The 24,660-nt window shown below is 40.4% G+C and overlaps 2 protein-coding genes across 5 annotated transcripts in view; one reads left to right on the top strand and one right to left on the bottom strand.

The window, feature by feature from the left end:
- Positions 1 to 5,558: 5,558 nt before the first annotated feature.
- On the bottom strand, positions 5,559 to 20,311 carry ATP5PB (ATP synthase peripheral stalk-membrane subunit b). Its single transcript, XM_072768978.1, is given in 9 exon segments — positions 5,559 to 5,899; positions 6,906 to 6,988; positions 6,990 to 7,081; positions 13,063 to 13,188; positions 13,572 to 13,665; positions 13,667 to 13,733; positions 15,398 to 15,543; positions 19,831 to 19,864; positions 20,122 to 20,311. Coding segments are annotated over 9 exon segments (945 nt in total). The 5' UTR covers positions 20,309 to 20,311; the 3' UTR covers positions 5,559 to 5,783.
- Positions 20,312 to 20,349: 38 nt separating this feature from the next.
- OVGP1 (oviductal glycoprotein 1) overlaps positions 20,350 to 24,660 on the top strand; it is a 28,883-nt gene continuing 24,572 nt past the window's right edge. For 2 of the 4 annotated variants that reach the window (XR_012003974.1, XR_012003976.1), the window contains exons 1-2: positions 20,351 to 21,053; positions 22,507 to 22,622. The gene's annotated coding sequence lies outside the window, so the exon portion shown is untranslated. Of the gene's footprint in view, positions 21,054 to 22,506; positions 22,623 to 24,660 lie in introns of all 4 variants that reach the window. The other 2 variants (XR_012003975.1, XM_072768977.1) reach the window with 2 other exon arrangements.

Genomic DNA, 24,660 nt, shown 5'->3' with positions numbered 1-24,660 from the left:
CCCAGGCACCCCATGTATACTACTATATCATATGAACTTGAGAAGAATGTGTAGCTTATGGTTACTGGCAGTTGTGTTCTGTATATCTCTATTAAGTCCAGTTTGTTTTGTTCAAATTCTATATCCTAACTGCTTACTATTTTTTTAGTCACTGATGTAATTATAGATTTGTCTACTTCTACATAAAAATGTTTTAATCTCCCAAGAGTTTATATTTGCACTTACAATGTTCACTTAGGTATACTTACATATTTAATAGCTATGTTTTTCTTCCTTTTTCCCGTTTCTGGTATTCCCTTGGGATCATTTTCCTTGTCTTAAGAATACCTTTTAGTCTTTCAACAGAGTGCTGCAGGTTGCTAACTCATTTTTAACTCAAAATCCTTATTCTTTTCCAATCTTAGAAGGTACTTTTACTGCTATGGAATTCTAGTTAGGTATTTTCCCCACCACACACTGACCATTTTGTGTCACAATCTAGTCAAAAGCTCCTTAAATATTGCCTCTGCCTCATTTTCTTTGGGAACTTGAACAACTTATCAGGCTGTATTGTATCTTCTCAGTCTCTTATTTTCCCTTTTGAATTATCTTTTTGTCTCTCTCTTCTTTCTTCCAGATATTCTAAGTTATTTCCAGTTCATAATTGCTCCTTTCACATTTGTCTAATCTGCTATTGAAAAATGGCCAACTGAGCTAATTTCTATATATATTTTTTCAGGTCTAGAATTTGTATTTTCCAAATTTTGCTTCTTTTCAAAGTATTTCTGGTTATCTGTTAACATTTTCAAACCTGACTTTTATCTGCTTTAATACAGTAAGCATAGTTTATGGCTCATTTAGTTCTTGCTTACAGTATCTTATTTCCTAATTATCTGATTATCTTTTACTGTAAATTTGGGTTTGAAAAATCCTTTGTAGAAGAAATGTAAAACTAGGACCATGTTTTGTTCCTCTGAACGAGGTTTCTTGTATTGTGTTTGCCAGGGATCTGGGGGCACCAGCAATCTGGGATCACATTAATCCAAGTTCAGGGCTGAGTATTCAGAGTTGTCTGCTCACAGCAGGGCACCCATGGAAGGGCTGGGTTATTTTTGTCTTCACCTTTACTCCAAGCACGGCTGACTGTGTGTGTGGTGGTGGTGGGCAGTGGTGATATTTACTTGGGTCTCTCTCCTCGATGGGTCCTGGACTCCATCTTTCATTCCTCTAGTCCTGTGAGGTCACCAAAAGAACAGCTTAGTCTTTTGGCCATCTCTTAGATTGGCAAATGCTCTCACAGTGCATAAACGGGCCTGAGTGCTAAACTCACCTCTCTGAATTTCCACTCTCAATTCTTGTCCTGATAATTTCCCATTATCTCATTATCTGCTTTCAAATTCTTAGGATAGGTTTTATATTTTACCCAGATGTTAAAAATTTCTTTAGTTGGACAGCTGGCCTGATTTACTTAGTCTACCATTACTGGAAGCAAATGTTACAAGATTTTGCATTTCAATTGCATTTTAACCCCAACAACAAAGTTCCAGGAATCTATGTCTTAATTTTATTTCTTCAACAACAAACAGAAAATTTAAGCAAGGTACATTTTATAATAATAATAATAATAATAATAATAATAATAATAATAAAGAATAGAAAGGTTTTAGAATAAATGTTTTATAAGAGAGGTACCAGACCTTAGCAGGGAACATCAAAAAATTTTAATGGAAAACACTTTAAGACCTAATACATGGAGAAACATAATCCTTAATTATTTCCTTTACTGTCATTTATCTTGTTCCTCTATCTTCTGCATTTCCTGGAAACTAGAATTTACATCTTAAGCCTTGAAAGATTCAAGTTAAATATTTTGGGCTAGATTACATCATAGGTGATATTGTCTATATAATCACCTCAAGAAACATTTCTGGTTATCTCACCATGAGGATGCTAAGAAGAACCACTGAATTAGGGGATTGACTTGACTAGAATGGCCTTCAGATGATTAATTATCATTGATAATAAATTTTTTTATGTTCACTATAGGTATAACAAAAATATTTCCCTTTTTTCATTGACATTATAAACTATTTCTATTGCTAATACAAAAATACTTCAATTAGACTTTTTCATATCATGTATTTAAAAAAGAATGATACTCTAATTTGCAGATTGCACAGCCAATCACCATGCAGCCTGTTTGTAGGTACTAAACCACATCCGCCACATAGAAATAAATTTCTGATTTGAAGGTAGAGATTTAGAGCTGGAGTTTGGAGTTTTGCCTCTAGGAACCCTGCTTGGCTTATCACCTCTCACTGCTGACTGGCTTCACTTTGGGTTCCCATACTCCTTGGGCATAGGTACACAAATTCCCTCAGCATATATATCCGTGGCTCCTTGCCCAACAGAAGCAGCATGTGCCCTACAACTGGCCACCATTGCTTATGTCCAGGTGGCAGAGCAGTGTCTTGGCGAGGTTTCAGAGTTGCTGAGCACAGGACATTACTCATCCGGTTCTCTGGTTTTGGGGACTGTGGGGCTGTCCTCAGACTCTGCTCCAACCAAGTGACCTGATGAGAAGCCCGAGCCTGGCTGTCCCACATATTGAGAAGCAGTATCTCCTGGTGTATTTGCCATCTGTGGCAACCTGTCTGAGAAGCTCTAAGTTTGTGCAAAGGTTGCAAAACTGGACAAGTTTAGACGTTTTAGGAATAGCAAAGAAAGGGTGGTCAGAGCAGATTAACAGGGAGAGAGTGGTAGATGAGGTCAGAGATTGTTGGGGATCAGATCATACAGCATCTTATATATAACAGTAAGGATTACATTCTATTCTAAATGTGATAGGGTATTACAAAATTTAATGCAGGGAAGTGATAGGACTCGACTTCTTACATTTTATAGAGCTTACTTTGGCTGCAGAGGATTGTTTAAAGGGGTGCAAATGTGACAACAGAGAATTACACCAGCCCAAGTGAAACATGGCAGCTCGGATTAGGCAGTCGTGAGTGGACAGATTTGTGATAAATTTTGAGTAGAGGTACCAAGACTTGCTGATGGATTGATAGAAAGTAAAGGGACTATACTCCTGGTTTTTTGGGCCAATGAATTTGGGTGAATGGTGGTGCCATTATCTGAGATGGAGAAGACTTAGAGAAAAAGCAGGCTGGGGGTGGAGACGAAGAGATCTTTGAATTTACACTTGAGATGCCTGTAAGGTATCCAATAGGCATACAGACCATACAAGTGAGGGTGAGAAGTGTTCTGGGAATTATTCTCTGTAGGTCTATTTCCTCACCATCTTTCAATCCTTTACCACCACTGTATTTAACCTTCTGTCCCTGCTGTTCACAAGTACTATTCTAAGAAGGGCCACCAAAGACTTTCAAGCTATTAAGTCCTCTTAATCCCCCTGAAAAAGTGACTCTTCTGTTTCAGAACTCTCTGCTGTCTTGATTTTGACATTGTTATCTTCTGGTTTTCCTTGATAACTGGCTATTCCTTCTTTTGCAGAATCCTCTGCCATTTCTCAAGCACTGTTGTTCGTTCCTTCACAGCTCTATATTAGCCTTGTTCTCCTTCCCGAATCAGTTGGTCCTGTACCCCAAATCACTGTAATCATAGTACCACCTGTTCTCTTCTAAGCAAGAAAGTTGTGACTCGTATTGATGGTTCCCTTCTTCCATATTCTGCACATTCAAGTCTCACTAATGCTGCCTTTAGTTAAGGTCTTCAGTGTCTTTCGGCTAGAATGATCCTAGAGCCTAGCTTTGTCTCTCTGCAAGCTGCCCTCCACTGTTGTTACTTTTCTGAAAAATAGTCATTCCTGTGCTTAAAACCTGTTTACTGGCTCCCTTCCTGAGAACAAAATCCAACTTCAAAGCACAGCAGTTAAGGACCCTAATATAAGTCCTATTTATATTTCATCGGAGTAACTTTTTGAGTTTCAAAAAATGCTACTTTCCTATATTAGCTTCTCTACAATCACGAATGCCACTTTCTGGACCCAACCCCTCATTCCTTTGGTGAACCTCCTCTTTCAAATGCCAGCTCAGCCTTTTCTGACCTATCACCTTTCAGCTCTCCATGTTTTACTGGATGTTCAATGACTTCTTGGGATAAGTCTGTATGTATTATTCATTCAGGTTAGCGCTTATTAGTAGGCTAGTTACTGTGGTGGTTTGTAATGTGTCAAGTGGGTTAGGCTGAATTCCTTTCGAGACTTCTCTTCCCTGAATGTTTTGGTTAGAGTGAGCATTCGATTCTTGAGCAACTTTAGAGGGCCAGTGTGAAGCAGCAGCTATTTAGTAGCTCATACATGTTAATGCTGATCTGGGGCTCACCAATTGTAGCTGGGCCTGCAACTTCTCAACCTTTCCCTGGATCATTCTTCAGCTTTTCTAAACTTTGGACGAGGTATGTGTAAAAAAGGACTGAGACTTTTCCAGGAGTCATACCATCAAAGTCAGAGGTAATAAAAATGACAAGGGTTTCAGGTTGTGCTTGTGATTTCTACTTGTTCCCATGTCTCCCACTTTACATCCATCTTCCCTCTTTACTGCCTGCCCCATGGACTTCAAGCTGTTACATCAGAAACAAAGGTAACAGCCTTGCAGAGCAATGCCTGACCAGCTCCCACAACAACATCAAGTCCAATCTCATATAAGCCTACTTAAACTACTATATGCTAGTAGTTCTGCTTCTGACTGAATGTTGACAGTTATATATAGGAAAAATGAGGCTCGTGAAACTACTTGAAATGGTACTTGTCATTATAATCTCAAAGCACCTGTGCTAAAGTCTCTATTGCTCACATATTCTTATGCCTTTCTCCAATTTTGACTTTCTAAGAGAGGAAATTTTATCTCTGTATGACCAATGCAGGATGGTGCTTAGCACAAATTGTAAACCCTTTGTTAAACAAATACTTTGGAACACTTCCATTAAAGTAAACAGCAAAGATGTCAATCTGATTTCTATAGCAGAGAAATACATCAATAAATACTGACCCGACCGACATCCACTGTTACATAAAAATCCTAGGAAGTCAGTGAAAACAGCAGTTATCCAAATGGTACATATTTTCAAATATTTCCTATTCAAGTTGTCCTTTGTGTTTAAGTACATCCTTATATAAATGCAGATAAACCTACGGAAGGGCAGAACTTTCTGACTTTAATGCTGGACTCTAGGATAATTTTATTTTTATTTTTATTTTTTTTAATTATTATTTTTTTTATTGGAGTTCAATTTGCCAACACATAGCTAGGATAATTTTATGACACATCGGGTTCATAATATTTCCTATGGACATATTACTAAAACAATAAAGCCAATAATGTGATTTGGTACACATTTCCTTTAGTTATTTTAAGAATAATAAAAAGCTTTAAATTTCCTATAACCTATTAGCCAGAAATAGCTTACCACTAAATTATCAGTTCCATGACATGTTTAATTTTTAGCCATATGATGTTAAAACAGTTCAGAATACTATGCAACCTGAAAAACCTAGTTTTAACTGTCACCAATGAAGTGCAAGATGACAGAATTAATTACAAGTTTAAACTATAACTTGGTAGTATTTAGTCAGTCAACAAATTTTATTAAAAGCAAACTGCTCTTTCAATATTGATCATGGAACTCAAAATACATATAAAAAGGATGAAAAACATCTCGCTGGCCAATACATCGCTTTTAATTTTCTCACTATACGAAACAAACTTTGCATTTTTAGAAAAGGTTAAGTGTAACTACAGTAGACAGCAATACAGAAAGATTTTGTCACAGACTAGTTTCTTTAGTCAATTGCTTCTAGCTCTCTCCACTGGGATAGATGCATTTACAGAACTGGCTGTGATGGAGCCTTCTTTGCAAGCAGCTTTAGACCTGCAGTACACTTGGCAATGGTCTCCTTTTCCTGTGATAAGGGAAGAGAAATCTGGTTAGATGTTTCCAAATCACAGAAGGGTATAAACACTGTAATTCTAAAGGATACCTCCTATAAGATCTCAAGGTTCCTACAGAATCTCAAGACTGACAGACTACTAGAAATATTTTATGTACCATAAGGGTGATGCAATTTATTCTAAGCAAATCCAGGGAATTAGTTAAAAATCCCCAGGCTCACAGCTTTTGAGTGAAATCTATATAGAATTGGAAGCCAGACACTGCTATAACCACATGCTAACGATGTTAGCTTGCATAGCTAACAGCTGCTTGAAAAACAGCAGCCTAACAAACATTAATGACACAAATGTTAAGAATAAAAGGTGTTCTTTTTTGTGTATTTTCATCAATTGTTAAGTATGTTACTTTTATGCAAAAGACAATTTACTGGAAAAAAAATCCATTAAATGTTGGTAGACCCTGTTCTTCTAGTCCCTGATGGTTACAACAGAAAATGATTATAAATGCCTACATACTGTATATATTTGGGAAAGAAATCAAGTCATAATACAAAATATATAAACTTTAGAAAACAAATTTAGCTGAGTAATAAAAAGCATTTGTTTAAGACCAATGATTTAAGAAGCTGGGAAGAAAAAATAGAAGAGATAATGGAATTAGGAAATGAAAGGAACTCAGAAATAGCTTTATCCAGTCTGTTGTACAGAGAAATGAACTATGTTGGTTAGCATTTCCTAAGTGACGGAACTTGAATACAAGTGTGCTACAGTGCTCTCAATTGTCACTGTCTCTGACAGCAAGAGACTCTTTGGTGACCAAATTCTGAGGAAAGAGGAAGGCCATCACGGTAGCTGTGCAGTGTCTTTCAAGTTACCACTACCCAGAAAATGAAGCAGGGTGACCCCACCGTCTCTAGGCTAAAGACTCCTTGCCAGCTACTCCTATCGCACCAGAACATCAGCAGAGGTTTGTAAGAGAAATCAGTACAATTCCAGAAACTTCAGAACACCATGTACCTGCTGGGCAGATGCTCTGCACCACATGCTTCTCCACCCAGCTTATCATGTGCTCTTGCTCCTTTTGATGTATCATGTTCTGCAGAGATATGACAGTCTAGGTGATTCTTCACTTCCCTGTACACTCCATGCAGCTGTTCCCCGTAAGTGAGCTCCAGTGCCATAGCAATGCTATTCTGAAGCAAAATTAAGAATTAATAATTTAAAAAACCTCTGTATCATTGAAGGGTCACTTCTATACTCTGTGGATTCTGCTGGTTAGAATACCCCACCACTTTCTTGTATTTTATGCAAAATTGTTTTATTTAATAGGAGTGCGTAAGAGATGCATGTGCTAAATAAACTAATAACATATGGTAAAAATATATTTTAAAGTATATACAGTAAGTTTCTTCCAGCCCACCCAAGGCCACCATTTTCCTGTACTTCTTGTAACTCCTTCACAGAAATATTCAATAAATGGGATGCCTGGGTGGCTCAGCGGTTGAGCGTCTGCCTTTGGCTCAGGGTGTGATCCCGGAGTCCTGGGATCAAGTCCCACATCAGGCTCCTTGTACGGAGCCTGCTTCTCCTGTCTCTGCCTCTCTCTGTGTCTCTCATGAATGACTAAATAAAATCTTAAAAAAAAAAAAAAAAAAGGAAAGAAAATGAAATATTCAATAAACAAAATACAGGTGCAGGCAGGCATGCACGTGCACACAAACATCACTTTTTACTAACTATGACATATAGATCCACCACAATTTTAAGTTACATTGAATTCTACTATACTGGTGTTCCATAATCCAGAGTTCATTTAACTAAGCTCTATTTTTCTACTAGAAATAATGCTACATCTATTGTATGTCTTTGCACTTATGTGTAAATACTTGCTCTCATAATAACATGTTGAGTATCTATGTTCTAAAAACTGTGTGTCAATTCAGTTAAGTCTTATAATCATACCATGGGATAGTTATTATTACACCCAATTTCCAGTAAAGATATTGAGGCAGAAGCTAAGTAATTTATCCAAGGTTACAGAGCTAATAAATTGTGAAGCAGGCCAAGACCTGAATACAAGGAGCCAGGCTATAAAGCCGATGCTCTTTAATTAATACTGTCACATTCCAGATAAAGTTGTGCTACTTCACCGTCCTACCAGCAACACAACTGCCTATCACTCCCTGACCAACGATATTTTTAAAACCTTTTATACTCTCTATTCTCATAAGCGGAAAAAATATGAATTTTAATTGTCATTACCTAAGAACATTGACATACTTAGAAATCGTTTACATGTATTTAAGGTCTGTGTCCTATGCCTAGTTTTCTACTGGGATATTGGTCTCTCCTAAAATAACTGTGAAGTTGCTCCCGCTGGCGGTGTAAGAAAAGAGGCTACGAGGCAAGTGGATCCGAGATGAACTTTATTGCAAGCACCTTCGGGCGAGATTCCACGACTCGAAAGAGGAGGGGGGAGGGGAGGGAGAGGGGGAGAGAGAGACAGAGAGAGTCAGTCGGGGAAGTCGGGCTGGGAGGGAGTTGGCGGGGTCCTTTTATGGGGTTGAGGCAGGGCACAGGCTTGCGTCCATATAAGGTAAGGTACGGAGGGCATGGGGTGGGGGAAGCCCGTGATGGGCGGCTCCCAATTGGGAAGTTCCTGGGTGGAAAGTTCCAGTTTCCTGATGGTGCCGTGGAGGCCGCAGTGAAGGATGCGGGAAGTCCGCCATCTTGGAGAGGGCTGGCGGGATGATCCGCCATCTTGGAGCCCCGCTTTCCCAGGCGGCCCATCAAGAACGACCCTTTGGTGTCACATGGAACGTGCACATTCTTCCCAGTTTGTCATTTAACTTTGTTCATGCTAGTTGTTACATGTAATATTTTTGTGAGGTCAATTTAACAATTTTTCCTTATAGTTTATGGATTTTTTAAATTTCTTTTTTCTCTTCCCAGTTTTTATTTAAATTCCAGTTAGTTAACATACAGTAATACTTTGAGTGCAATTTAGTGATTCAACACTTCCATACATCACCTTGTGCTCATCACAGCAAAGTGTACTCTAATCCCCATCACCTACTGCACCCATTCCCCCCGCCTCTAATAACCATCAGTTTGTTCTCTACAGCTAAGAGTCTATCTCTTGGTTTGCCTCTCTTTCTTCCATGTTCATTTGTTTTCTAGCTCCATCCGTGTTGTTGCAAATGGCAAGCAATATTTATGGCTCAGCAATATTTTATCGTGTCTAATATACACATCTTCTTTATCCATGGAATTTTTTTAAGTTGAGGTATAATTTCAGATGTTTAACATAGATTCAATATTTCATACACACTAGAAAACGACCACTGCAATAAGTCTCCTTAACACTGGTTACCGTACACAAGGTTCTGGATTTTGTTATCTTTATTAGAAAGGCCTTGTCAACCCCAAAGGTACTGTATTTTTTGTTTTTTTCTACTTTTATGGCTTTGTTTCTTACAAAGATCTTTAATTCATTTGAATTTTACTTTAGTAGAAAGGTAAGAAACCAACCTTGTGTCTACACTTCTCTCCCCTCTATGACGAAACTGCCATGTCTGACTGCCTTAGTGTTTAGCTCCATCTCCAGACATTTTCTGCCATGCTACCCCCTTTGTATTCATGCACTGAACCACTCTATTTACAATTCCTTATAATCTTATAACAGGTTTTCACTCAAGATTGTTCCTCATTACTACTTTTCAAAATATTCTCAACTACACTACCTTATTTTCTTCATTTTTTTTTTTTTTTTTTTTACTAATCTATTTGTCCAAATCGCAACATCCTCTCCCCCCAGGTATTAGTATATTCCTCCTTGGAATGTGTTAAACGTAGAGATTAAAGTAGAGAGAATTTAAATAAATAAATAAATAAATAAATAAATAAATAAATAAATAAACGAACTGATGTCTTTAGAACACTGAATCTTCCAATCTAAGAACGAAGTTCTTAGAACCTTACACCTCACAAGAATGTTTTTTAGAATAAAAACTTTGTACATCTCTAGTGAAGTTTACTAAAGGCATCTTTTCCTAGACGGTTTATCTTTTGGTGTATTTGCTAATGACTGCTATTTGCATATGGAAGGGTACTGATTTTGTTTATTAGATATTTATGGTGTACCCAGACATCTGACTGAATCGGGTTATTATTTTAATAATTATATTGATACTCTCAGGTTTTCTAGTTATATAATCAGGTAACCTTCAAATCAGGATAACTGCCTTTTCTTCTCTAAATTATATACCTCTTATTCCTTTCTCTTCTCGAATCCAGTTACTAATTCCAGAATGATATGGAATTGATAACAGTGACAGGGATGTTATCTTCTAGTCTGTAATGAGGATCCTCATAGGTTTGCCTGTTAAATAGAGACATTAATCTCAAGCAGACCTTCAACACCTCTAAGTTACATTTCTTTATTAGTCCATTCACCCCCCCCTGGTCTTCTTCCTCCTAAATCTCTAGTATCTCCTTGACTACTTTCACTCTCAGCAAATGATCTTCATCCTAGTTCACTGAGAAAAAGGGAGCACTGAAAGAATTTCCACAAACTGCTACTGCCACATAAACCAGCCTACCTGAATCCATACTCACGTACTTTGCCTTCTTTTCTGTAACTGTGGTTGGGCTGTCCATGCCAGCCCCTCCACCTGCACGTTACATTCCAAGCCCTCTGGCCTACTGACAAGACAGCACTCTAGCAAATCTCTCTCTTCCCTTTCATCAGACACTAACACGTAATCATACTTTCCATCCTTTAAAAGAAATCTCTCTGGATGTCTGGGCAGCTCAGCACTTGAGCATCTGCCTTTGGCTCAGGGCCTGATCCAGGATTCCCAGGATGGAGGTCCCACATCAGGCTCTTTGCATGGAGCCTGCTTCTACTTCCTCTGCCTCTCATGAATAAATACATAAAATCTTTAAAAAATAAAATAAAATAACTCTTGATTTCTACATCCTCCTCTCCTAAACAACCAATTTCTCTGCCTCGCATTACAATAAAACGCATTGACAATTTTGACAGCTGTCTATATTCTGACTCCAATTTCCCTTACTTTTTCTTCAACCAACTCCCATCACTTCACCAAAAATAGCCCTTATCAAAGTCACCAACAACCTTCATGTTGCTAAATCCATGGCAAATTTTGGGCCCTTTATTTCTTGACCATAACTAGGATGACTACACACTGCAACTGTCCTTGTTGTCACCGGTTTTCCCCCCACCATGTTCTAGTCTTATAACTTTGAGTGCCACCTGTCAGCTTATGATTCCCAAATCTTCAGCCTGGAATTCTCCCCATAAATTCCAGACTCATATATTATGTAATGGTCTACACCTCATAATTCTACTTGGCTAACTAGTAGGTATTTCAAACCAGTGCTACCAGACCAAAGGCTATTTCCAACAAGGCAATCAGAGTGACCCTTCAAAAGGCAAGTGAGATGGTATTACCCCTCTGCTTAAAAGCTTCAATGACAGGTCACTGAAGATAGAGGACAGGTCAGAGTCCACAGAGAAGCCTTTAAGGCTTGACCCGATCTAGTCCCTGACCACTCTCTACTTTGCTTTTCTCCTCCTCATCCATTTGCTTCAACTACACTGGTCTCCTTACTATTCCTTGACCATACCAAATAAGCTTCCAGGTTTTGGGACCTTGCAATTTTTCTTTCCTCTGCTGTAATACTATTTCCCCAGAAGTCCACATAGCTTGCACCAACATTTCTTCAGGTGTCTGTTCAACTATCACATTAGAGGCCTTTCTAGACTGCCCTATAAAACTCTTTTCCTTTCATAGTTTATTGTTCTACATACCACTTATTACCAGTTGACATTCCTACCTGCTCAATTTTTTTTTTCTGTCCCCTTAAAGCCCTGGCTGGAAAGCAGACTCCATAAAGGCAGACTTTCTTTTATTCCCAAACACCTGCCAGAGTCTCCACACAGAAATAGCCCTATCAGTAGTCATTTTTTCATAAATAAGTAAAAATATAAAGACTACCATCTGATTGTTATGAAAGAGTTATATCTCCAAAAGTCAAATTTTGTGTACATATCATGTACGAGGTAGGAAGCATTCTCTGGTTGAAACCTCAGTATGTAGAGAAAGAGGTTTTAAAGTTTCCTGATGTTTTAAAACATTTATGTGCTTAAGAATCCTTAGAGATCAGTTCTTAAATATATAGATTCTTAGGCAGAAGTTCTAAATCTACAAATCTTGGGCTGGGTCCATAAACCTGCACCAAAGAGAACTGACTGGTACGTGTGGTACGAAAACCACACTAGGAAATACTGGCCTAGATCCTTAATACTTCATATATTTTACCTTAGTACCTCATTTTTCATATCATATGTGCTTCTTTAACATAAAATTTCAATTAAAGGGCATCTCACTATAAATATGAAGGATAAAGTAGGATCTCAAAGTAGGTAACAATGTGATTGTTTAAATAAAAATTCTTGAGGATATTCTTAGATATGAAGTATTTTTTAATCTAATGATGCCTTGACATAGTAAAAAAGCTTCACAGCTATCTGAATTTGCTTTATGAATTGGAATGTAAAGTATCAGATTTCCTCACTGCAAGTAAGTATGTCAAGTAAGATTTCCTCACAGCAAGCACATATGAAACACACAGCATGTATTCCACCTACAGCCTTAGTTAGATAGTGAATACCATTTTTTAGTCAGCTATAATTTAATGACTACTGTCCTTCTGTGTGGATCCAAAAATATGTTTTTATAACCTTTAATTTTAGAGTAACTATTTATCCACTTGATATATTAAATATCTAAATACCTGTAATTGCCAAACACTACCTCTTTTCTAAATACTATATGCTCAACATATTCAACCAATTCCCATAAAATTCAAATTTTTGTTTTATTTATTTATTTATTTATTTTTAATTTTTATTTATTTACGATAGTCACAGAGAGAGAGAGAGAGAGAGAGGCAGAGACACAGGCAGAGGGAGAAGCAGGCTCCATGCACCGGGAGCCCGATGTGGGATTCGATCTCGGGTCTCCAGGATCGCGCCCTGGGCCAAAGGCAGGCGCCAAACCGCTGCGCCACCCAGGGATCCCAAATTTTTGTTTTAAATGCACACAAATGAATAACTTTATTTTCCTTAGAAGGTTCTGAAACCTACCTTCTGGATATCAAAAAGGTAATGGTGCTTTTGAACCAGTGCCTGCTGTGACTTCTCCCTATCAATTACATCCTAGATCTGTTGGATGGAAGCCTGTTTCACCTCTTCCAGTTGGGCAATTTTTTGCTGCAATTATGATTTTACAACAAAGATCAGTGAGAACCTAAAAGGTAACAAAAATAGCTTCATTCTATACTTCTTCAGTTATATTCTTCATTTGTGAAAACACAAAGAAACATACATATACAGGGAGAAATGCACAAATCCTTAAAAATAATTGTGAGCAATAGCTATGCAGTATTTTGTTGAATGAGCACAACTATGGAAAAACTGGACAGTTTGGTAGATTTTAAAATTTTTTCTCAAATTAATACCCAACATTAACATATAATTTTAATCAGTGTAATTAGATTCATTTCTATATGCTTGTCCCCTAACATGAACATCAGAAACATCACTTGATGGTACTGATGCTTTTAATAGTTTAAAATAAGGTTTACAGTTCTTACCTCACTGAGTTTATCAGCCAATTCTCCAATAGAGGCACCATATTTTTTAACTACATAGATAAGCAACCCTGTTGTTGATATGGCAGAGAAGGTCTGCAATAATCACACGTATTTCTTTGGACAGAAAATATAAGGTAAGTCCAGTTCAAAGCACATAGGGTCCTAAAAGAAGGAAAAGTTATTTTATGATAGATATACTACATCTGAAAGGAAAGACAGAAAGTTCTACATCTGATTAGTTGAAGGTGTTATGTAATGATTTAAAGTAACTGGATTAAAAATAACCATACACTGAAGAGCAGTATGGTAGCGCTGACAAAAAGGATCTAGATTTCAGGGAATCTAACTATAACATAGAAGAAACTGAACTTATATCATTAAATCTTTCTGTTTAGTTTCCTCATTTGTAAAATGGGAACAGAACTTTCTTCACAGGGTGGATGAAACTGAGAAATAATGTATGTAAAGTGCCCAGCACAACTGCTTAAGTAATTTGTGCAGCAAGATATACTATTTTTTGAATGGGAACATTGGTAAATATAAAATTTATCCACTCCTGCCTGTTTTTACCGAATAGGAGCCTGGCACTGGAAATCAAGCAAGCAAGCAAACAAAGAAAAAAAACCCCAAGAGAAAGTAGTATGTATCTATAACGATGAATTCAGTATCAGGATTCTCAATTCCTATAGCACCTAGTTATATAATGCTTCAAAACTAGCTATCTTTTTCTTTAACCAGGCTGTGAGTTCTGAAAGGACACAAAACCATGATGTACATTTCTTTAGGATTTTCTGTTGTGCCTCAGCAGCACTAGGGAAGGACAAAGCTGCCCTCTAAAGGGCAGCATTTTAGTGTTTCTGCACAAAATGAATACCAAAGGATGTACTACAAGAATAAGAGGGTAACAGTCTCAAAACTATTTTATCCAGCATCCCATAAAAAGTTTCAATAGCTCTTTTTAAAATGTCTCCAATATATAAATTTTAAAAGTGAATGTAAATTCAAAATTTTAAATGTGAATTTGCAAAAAAGCCTATAGTAGGTAATATTTTTATCACCTGTGGGGATCGAGGACCCTGACGTTTCTTATAGAAACGCTATTTTCGGCCACCTTCTGAAGGGTTAAAAAAACAAACAACCTTTGGCTTCCAGAGTCCCCTCGTCACAGCCGTAGGTGGTGTAAGAATTGTGAAGTGGGAACCTGGGTTTAAGTCCAACCCATAAACTAAAGAGAGAATAAATCTCAGCCAATTCTTAAGTTTCTAGTGCTTCTTGGTAATAAAAATTTCTTACAGGACTGCTGTGAGGATTAAATAATGTAAATGAAAGCAGACTGCACTATGAAAATGTAAGATTTCAGAAGAGTGTATGCTTTGTTAAAAGGGAAAAAAACCTAATATTGCCCAACTTCTGTTTTTACTTATATATACAATTTAATAATCTCTATTTTAATCCACAGCTCTTTCCACTACCTGACAATATATTATACAGTTACTCATTTCTTTCCTGTCTATCCTATAATAGGATTGTGTGCTCCGTGGATGGCAGGCACCTCAGCTCACAGACTAGAAGACTACCTGGCATTCAGTGACTGTGATTTATCAACAAATGGAGACAATGGTATAAAATCAAGTTAAAATCCCAACCACATTTACCACAAAGACAAGTTAGGGCAACCAAATCACAACTGTTATATTCAGTTACTTCCAGAATTTACCTTTGACTTCATTTTTGTGCATACATAGAAGACGTAAGAGACGACCAAAATCCTAGGTAAACAAACCATACCACCTAAACGTACTACCAAACACTGGGCAAATGCTCACCTCTTACTCCAGTTTTGGGATAAAGGAACTGGAAGAATTCTTTGGGGATCAGCCCCAAACAAACTTTTCCTCCATATTCAGGAACACAAGGTATAGGTGCAAGACTCGGCTGCCTTGTGTGGAAGATTCTTATTGCCTGCAATACCCTATGGGTAGCAATTATACAAATTTATTTACTTATTTTTTTAAGATTTTATTTATTCTTCAGAGACACACACACAGAGAAAGGCAGAGACACAGGCAGAGGGAGAAGTAGGCTCCATGCAGGGAGCCCGACGTGGGACTCGATCCTGGGACTCCGAGGTCACGCCTGGAGCCGAAGGCAGATGCTTAACCGCTGAGCCATCCAGGTGTTCCGCAATTATACAAATTTAAAGAGAACATAATGTATGCACTATTAGTAGAAACAATGAATGGGGATGAGGACTGAGGCAGTTTGCTGCTGTCATAATGCAAAGAGAACAGACCAGGAATGGGAAAGTTAGGGTCCAATAATTAGCTATGTGGCAGGCAAACGACTTATTTAAAGTTGCATATAACTTTCTACCAATACTAGAAGCCCTTCTGTATGTCTTAAAGATCATCTGTCTAGCACTTTGTATGTTTATTATTAGAACTGCAATATATAAGAACATAGACTTTGCCGCCAGATTATCTGGCTTTATTTTTTTTTTTAAAGATTTTATGTATTATTTATTCATGATAGACATAGAGAGAGAGAGAGGCGGAGACACAGGCAGAGGGAGAAGCAGGCTCCATGCCGGGAGCCCAATGCGGGACTTGATCCCAGGACTCCAGGATCACTCCCTGGGCCAAAGGCAGGCGCTGAACCACTCAGCCACTGAGGGATCCCCAGATTATCTTGCTTTAAATCCTAGACCTGCCATTTGACTTTAAGTAGATTAAACTTTTGTAATCGCAGATTTCTCTAGTAGTGTGGGAATATAGAATGAGTTTACAGGGTTGCTTGAGGATTTTAGGTAAGGAGCTTCAAACAGTGCTAAGCATACAGTAAAGTTCTATGTAAGGGATTAGCAATTATATATTCACTGTGTTGTGAGCACCTTGATGGCAAGAACTTTGACTTGAGTACTCTCTGTGATGGGGTGCTAACTAACCACTGTGTGAAACAGGCCTTTTCGGTGTAGGGTAGCTCTAATTATGTTCATCTTTAAATGGAACTGCTATGTACCTACTTTGAAACCTCTTTCCATTAGTTCCAATTTCATTTTTCTGTGTACCACATGCAATGCCCAGGTATTTGGGTTAAACACCTCAGTTCTCTCACAATCCTGACGGTCCACAAGAAGCTGCCCGGTTTTGCTTACTACAGTGAGGTATACAGAACTGAACATAATACTCTAAATACAGCTTCACCAATTCATTCATTCTACAAATATATATTGAGAACTTGCTAATACCATTACTCAGCTTGAATTATTATACTATTATCATAGATTAGTAAATTACTCTCATATTCTAACAGCCCAGGACTGCATTTTAAGCAGTTACTACATATTGATCTCTCATTAAAATTATGATGAAACAAAATTTCCTAGTCTTTTTATATATGCTGTCCAGCTCAGTCTCCTTCAAATCCTCAGTATGTTTTTTGTCCCCCACCTCCCCACTCAACCTCTATCCCTTTGCAAGGTAAGGGTTTATATTATTTCATTGATTTTGGTGAGCTGCTTATCTTTTGAAGGTTATTTCTGCCTCCCCATGTTTTAGCTAGCCCACTAACTTTTGTAATTTGAGAATCATGCTCGAGGTTCTTTCATTTAAATCAGGGTTTCTCAATCTCATCACTATTGGCATTTTTTGTTGCTGTGGAAGGACGTTCTATGCACTGTAGAGTGATTAGCTGTATCCTCATGGCTTTTATACACTAAACGCCAGTCAACATCCCCCCATCCCATCCAGTGGTGACAACCAAAAACATCTTCAGACATTGCCAAATGTCCCTTGGAGGGCAATGTTGGTCCAGGATGAGAACCATTGATTTATTATTTTTATTTTTATATTTTAAGTAGGCTCCATGCTCAATGTGGAGCCCAGCATGGGGCTTGAACTCATAACCTTGAGATCAAGACCTGAGCTGAGATCAAAAGTCGGATGCTCAACCAACTGAGCCACCCAGAACCACTGATTTAAATAGTTTAGGCCAACTCAAATCCTCTCTTGAACAGGCTCTCTTAAAGCCCTTATCGTCTCTGGCCTAAACTACTTAATAATCCAAAACCTGGTCTCTACTTCTCAACAAACACCCCTTTAAACTTAGCTCCTCCACACTAGTGCCAATGTTTTTAAAATGCAAACCTGACTTTAAAACTATATAGGATTAGGCACCTGAGTGGTTCAGTGGTTGAGCTTCTGCCTTCAACTCAGGTCATGACCCAGGATCCTGAGATCTAGTCCCACATCAGGCTCCCAGAGGTGAGTCTGCTTCTCCCTCTGCCTGTGTCTCTGTATCTCTCATGAATAAATAAATAAAATCTTAAAAAAAAAAAAAAAACTAAACAGGCTCCGGACACCTGGGTGGCTCAGTGGTTGAGCATCTGCCTTTAGCTCAGGTCGTGATCCTGGGATCAGGTCCTGCAAGGATTCACTGTGGGAAGCCTGCTTCTCCCACTGCTTATGTCTCTGCCTTTCTGTGTCTCTCATGAATAAGTAAAATCTTAAAAAACACAAAACTCAACAGGCTCTCCTGCCTACAGAAAACAAACTCTTTAACATAGCATATAAGATTCAACACCTGTCAGATTTTATATCCTCATTTTCCTTCATTCTCCTACCCTCTAGCCATGTGAAACTACTTCTAGCTCCCCAAAACAAAAAAACATGTCTCATGCTGCTCTTTCTGCCTGGCAGGTTGGCTGCCAAGCCCACCCAGCCTTCAGAACATCTCAAGCATATCCTTTATAAAGGCCTTTCCAATCTTACATTCACTCACCTTTATGTCAGGTGCCAGGGGCATAAGCAATGAACAGATAAGGTCCCAGCATTGACATTGTACTGGGGTTGTGGAAAGAGGAGCTCTGAAGGGTTTTGTTGGGGCCTGGGGCTTATGGAATCCCTAAGGCTAGTAGGAGAATGGGCTGTAATGGGACAAGAATAGAGATGTAAGGAGACAAGTTAAGAGACTACTGAAATAGACCAGGTGAAAGTTGATGGCAGTTCATAATTCAGTAGCAGTGATAGTGGAAGAGTGGTTAGAGTCCAGATATAATTTGGAGGAAAAGCCTTGCTGATGTATTAGGCATAGAATGTGAAAACAGAGAGAAAATGAGTATGCTCCTTATATCTTACATATGTAATTATTTTATTTGATTTCTATTAAAATTGTTTACCTGTCTGTATGGAATCTTTTTTCTCTCTTCCCTGGTAAGCTGGAAGCGATTTTAGCCTCACTTTATTGCACACACAAAAATTAATTACAGATGGATTAAAAGCTATTTTTCCAAGGCATCAATATTAAATTTGGCAAGATTTAGGTCTAAGTCTGGAAGCAAAAAGAGTAATTCCAAAGAAAATTAACATGATTTATGAAACATTAATAACATGCCAACACTAAGCACATAGTATATACTATGTATATAGTTCAGTATATACTGAACACTGTTTTCAGAATTTTATGGGAATTAAGTCTCTTAGTTCTCCTAACCCATAATGTACTATTATCTCCATTTTGCAGAGGAGGAAATTGAGGTCACACAACTTGTTATGTGGAGAAACGAGGTGTATACCTCTAGCTTTAGTCCTTGCTCTAAACCACTACTCTATAGCTGCCTCCTCTTGGAGGCTGAGCTCAAAAATAATATGCTTCATTGTTTTATTTAAGAAAACTTGTTTTAAGGGGAGAAAATGAGTGGGGAAAAATCAGAGAGGGTAACAAACCATGAGAGACTCCTAAGTCTGGGAAACGAACAAGGGGTGGTGGAGGGGGAGGTGGGCGGGGGGATGGGTGACGGGCACCGAGGGTGGCACTTGACAGGATGCGCACTGGGTGTTATACTATATGTTGGCAAATGGAACTCCAATAAAAATATACATAAAAAAATAAACACTATTAATTATTCCCTTCCAAAAAAAAAAAAAGAAAACTTGTTTTATTAGAGTGAGCGATCTGGAAACTCCCGATTCCCGCCGTGGCACTTAAGCCTCGATGAAGATCACGAGGGAAAAAGGGCCGGAGACACCGAAACCAGCTTCTAGTTTTGTTACAACACATCACTTATCCTCTTAACTCTTTGCCATGAGACGAGACGACAAAGTTGCAGGCAGTCACAGGGGCACCACTGTTGGAATGAAGCTTTAGGCCTTTCAAAATTACCCAACAAAGGGTGATTTCGGGCGTAAAGCTAAGAGGGGGTTACGGAGAAGTGAAGGGAGGTGATAAAACAAGGACCAAGCGTGACGTCCTTCTCACTTACCCTGGACCAAGAACTGGATTCTTCAGACAGGGGGCTGCAGGTAAACAAGGCACAGGTCAGCAAGGTCAAGGTGAAATCTGACCGTCCCCCGCCCACTAAGGGCGTGCGCCCTCCCTGCGCCCCGAGGCCCCCGCGCCACCCTTGCGGGGGGGGGGGGGGATGCATACCCCGGTCAGGCCCAAGTCTCGCTGCACCTTTATGCACCCCCGTTACTCCCACCCCTGCCGACAACCCTAGACGCGCTCCTTTGCAATCACTCTGACAGCTCGGACCAGGGTGTAGGCCTCTCACCCACCGCGGCGGCCGCTGAAAGCACCGCCCGGAACAGCAAGGTCAACGAGGCTCCCCGCAGCAGCGTCGGCGTCACTGACACCTGGACCAGGTAGGTACTCCCTCGGGGGCCGCAGGAAGACGGCCGCTCACAAGTCTCGCGAGAGGAAAGCATGGCGCCCTCACAAGTCTCGCGAGAGGAAAGCATGGCGCCCTCCGTCCATTACCTTTGCCTCGAATTTTTTTCTCGCGATACTAGGCATGGCGCGGGATGAACCTTTTGCCAGAGGGCGCTGCCGACCGCGCCACGGAACCGTAGAAGCAGTTCTCGCGAGACACAGAGTGGCCGGAGCCTGTGGGAAGGAGCGGAGGCCCGGAGGGTACCACGCGGGGGCTCCGGGAGCCGAGTCTCGGGCGCGCGCCCAGTTTGCGTCCAGGTTGGAGCTGGAGCCGTGGAGATGCGGCAGGGAGCCCCGCCCCCCCCAGCGCCCCCCGCGAGTGGAACCCGCTCGTTTGGCACCGCAGTTAGAGGCTGCGCAGTGTCGGCCCGGGGAGCCGAGGTCCCGGGCCCGGGGGCCCCCTCACCTGGGCTGGGGGCGATGCCCTTTCCAGCCCGCCCCGCCCCGCCCCCTGGCTCGCGTCGCTTAGTTCAGTCCCCACCCCTGCGCCGGGTCCTTGAGCTCAGATCCCGACCCGGCCGCGAGCCGCTGTGCGGTCACCATGGAGACGAGCCTGCTCTCTGCTCCCGCGCTGGCCGCTGGTGCTTCCCGTCCATGGGGCGCTCCTGCTTGGGGCCTGCAGCCTGAGTGCCCGCTGCTGGGCTGGCTCGCTCTGGCTCTTCAAGGACCCCTGTGCCGCCCCCAACGAAGGCTTCTGCTCCGCTGTGCAGACAGAGGCCGGAGTGGCCGGCCGCCCTGGGTTGGGGACAGGTATCCTAGTGGCGTCCGACTCAGGTGAGTCCCTGTCTCCTCAACCCCACAGGTGGAATGAAGGATGGGACGTGGGGCGGACCGGGCTCAATCTTTAATGTCCCATCTTCAATGCTAGGGGGAGCTTCGGGGTGTTGGTCTGAAGGAGAGATCTTGTGTAGCAGGAAAATGCTTTTCGGAGATTCTGAATTGCCTCGTGGGAATTTCTAACAAAATTAAGAAATGGGTCAGGAATGGATAAAGAAGATGTGGTCTGTGTATACAGTGGAATATTACTCACCATTAGAAACGACAAATACCCATCATTTGCCTCGACGTGGATGGAACTGGAGGGTATGATGCTGAGTGAAGTCAGTCAATCCGAGAAGGACACACATTATATGGTCTCCTTCATTTGGGGAATATAAAAATTAGTGAAAGGGAATAAAAGGGAAAGGAGAAAAAATGAGTGGGAAATATCAGAAAGGGAGACAGAACAGGAGAGACTCTAACTCTGGGAAACGAACTAGGGGTGGTGGAGGGGAGGAGGGCAGGGGAGTGGGGTGACTGGGTGACGGGCACTGAGGGGGGCACTTGACGGGATGAGCACTGGGTGTTATTCTGTATGTTGGCAAATTGAGCACCAATAAAAAATAACTTTATAAAAAAAAAAAAACAAGAAATGGATCAGAACCATTTTTCTTCCCGGCAACCTTCCCATATCCCCCCCCCCCAACCCAGACTAAGGATAATCTTGATCTTAAAGATGATGCTTAAGCCAGTCTGTGCTGTCTCTATTTCCTCCTGTTTTCTTCTCTCTGTCTTCCTTCTGCTTTGTTTGCTTTGAAAGTCAAATTCAGCAGTGGAGTCCTTGGAACTAAAAAATCAGAATTTGGGGATTGGCAGGCATTGCATGGAAGGATAAAAGTGGGCATTAAAGACTGAGCCTTTGACAATTCAGCTTGAGCACTACATATTCAAGATAACTTTTGGGGGGGGGGGCTCTCTGTACTTAACCTGTCACTGTGCAAGACAGTCAGTTATTTACAGTATTTTTAAAGAAGCTGTAAGGTGTTTATTCAAATTGTTCAACAAATACTAATGTCCAACCAATTGGGAAGATTTGACCACACTGGATTGTGTGCTACACAGATTGTTGACACTTTTTCCATGTCTCCTGGAACTTAATCTCTAGTGTCTTCTTACTGGAAGCCAGATAATGGATTTTGCCAGCCATTCCATCTTTTCCTGTCTTTCTAGAAACTTTCCTTGCCTAATTGTCTGGACTGTTATTAAGAAAACAGTAATGCCTGCATAAAGCCAGGTGACTTGGAAATTAGCTGAATCCTCTTGTGATAGTGGATTTTGCTTTTGCTTTTATAGTGATAGCTTATTTTATTAGTTTAGTGACAGTGGACTCACTTGAATCCTGAAAGTGAATTACTATCTTGGTGTAATCCACACTCATTTCCCTCAACCTTCTCCCCACTCCCAACAGGTGCTGTTGAGTTGTGGGAGCTGGACAAGAACCAGACACTCATTGTCAGCGAGTTCTGCAAGTATGAGCATGATGACATCATGTCTACAGTCAGTGTCCTGAGCTCTGGCACGCAGGTAGCAAAGACTTCTGGTGGGTCCTTGTGCTGATTGCTCCTGCATTTTACACATCCTTTGGGTGTTTTTACTATCCTATTAGCCTCACCCAGTAAAGTTGGGCTTACTGTAAGAATGCAGTGATTTATTATGATTTATTATGACATGTCTATAACATTTCCTTAGAGATATTGCAATACATTGTGAATAGGCCTTTGCAGAAGCCCAGTAGGCAATGACATAGGACATGTCAGTTAAAGGAAGTTCTTGTTGGAACACATGTGTTTTTCCTGTTTCTAGTACTGGCCTCCCCATCCTTTAGCCACATGAGACTCCACCTCACAGGCCTTTTCCACCCCTCCTGCTTCCTCACTATCAGTGGGTTCCCAAGTTCTTTGGCATCTTTTTCCACTTGGTCAGTGATCCTCCCTTTCCATTTCTGATGCTCCCTTTTGCTTCCAAGTTTTACTTCACACTGATAGTGGCACTCACCTCATCTCTCCATCTGTAGTCCCTCACCTTTCATGATTTCCGTGGCTTGTGGTTTAATATCTCATTTTCTTGTAATAGCATTCGAGCCCTTCTGTTACTTGCCCTGTAAATATAACTGCCCTAATTAAACCCAGTCACAGTGGAGCCTTGGCATTCTCCAAGTATACACTCTGAAACTTGTGTATCTTGCACTTTTGAATATTCACTTCCATAAGGTTTCTGTTTTTCTGGTGAGAATCATCACTTTCTATTAATGTTACTTTAAAAAAATCTTTTTTTTTTTTTTTTTACTCTCTTTCATTAACAGTAGTAGCAGCTGACTTTATTCTGGGAGTCATTCTTCATGAAGATGATGCCTAGAGCATTAATGTGTGTGTGGTTAAGAGATGTAGGTGCCGGGTGATTACCTGGTTCCCTCAATGTCTAAGTGCCATTCCCTGCCAATTCTTTTTTTTTTTTTTTTTTTGTTTTTTAATTTTTATTCATTTATGATAGTCACAGAGAGAGAGAGAGGCAGAGACACAGGCAGAGGGAGAAGCAGGCTCCATGCACCGGGAGCCCGACGTGGGAATCGATCCCGGGTCTCCAGGATCGTGCCCTGGGCCAAAGGCAGGCGCCAAACCGCTGCGCCACCCAGGGATCCCTCCCTGCCAATTCTAATTGCAAAGTGAATGATTCACATATGTGCCAAAGCAAAAAAACAGAAACTCATACATATCCCAGACCTTCAGAGTCCAGGATTTAACAAATAGTCAGTGTTAAAACACTGATGTCTTTTGTTTCTTAGGTCTATGAGGGATTTTTTTTTTTTAAGATTTTATTTATTTATTCATGAGAGACAGAGAGAGAGAGAGAGAGAGAGAGACAGGCAGAGACACAGGCAGAGGGAGAAGCAGGCTCCATGCAGGGAGCCCTATGTGGGACTCCATCCAGGGTCTCCAGGATCAGGCCCTGGGCTGAAGGTGGCGCTAAACTGCTGAGCCACCCAGGCTGCCCTATGAGGGATTTTCCTGGTCTGCACTAACTCCTTCAGCACTTCTTCCATTCACCATATTTCATCAGTTCTTTGTATTTCTGTCTTACTCCCTCCCCGCTCCCCCCCCCCAATTGTAAATCCCTTGAGGGCAGAACAACCACTTATTTATCTTTTATATTTTCCCATGGTTCTTGTCTTTGAACTTTGCTTTCAAGTGAGTGGTCAATTCCTTTTCATTGTGTTGGCTTTCTATCGATTCTAGGGCTAGGAAAGAACTATGAAAGGTGGTTTGATTACATCCTTCGGTCTTGGTTAGAGTCATATTCAGACTATCTCTGGTAGTCTGGTAAATACCTTCAGGTGGTTTCCACAGCCTCTAAGCATCATAGAGCAGTGATCTTCAAAGTTTTTGGCATGTAGCCCTCCTGAAAATTTTTTTAAAAACTACCCTGTACCACATTTTTAAATTGGCATCTAAGTTTAAATAATTGCAAAGGAGGTACTTTCTGCCCATATAGTGCACTGGTTTCAAGCACACGTTTGTCAAAATTTTGGATTTGCAGTTTAAGCTCCTTTAATCTATGCAAAATG

This window comes from Canis lupus, chromosome 12, assembly GCF_048164855.1.
Source record: "Canis lupus baileyi chromosome 12, mCanLup2.hap1, whole genome shotgun sequence".
NCBI classification, from domain to species: domain Eukaryota; kingdom Metazoa; phylum Chordata; class Mammalia; order Carnivora; family Canidae; genus Canis; species Canis lupus.
This window is presented reverse-complemented; position numbering and strand designations above follow the sequence as displayed.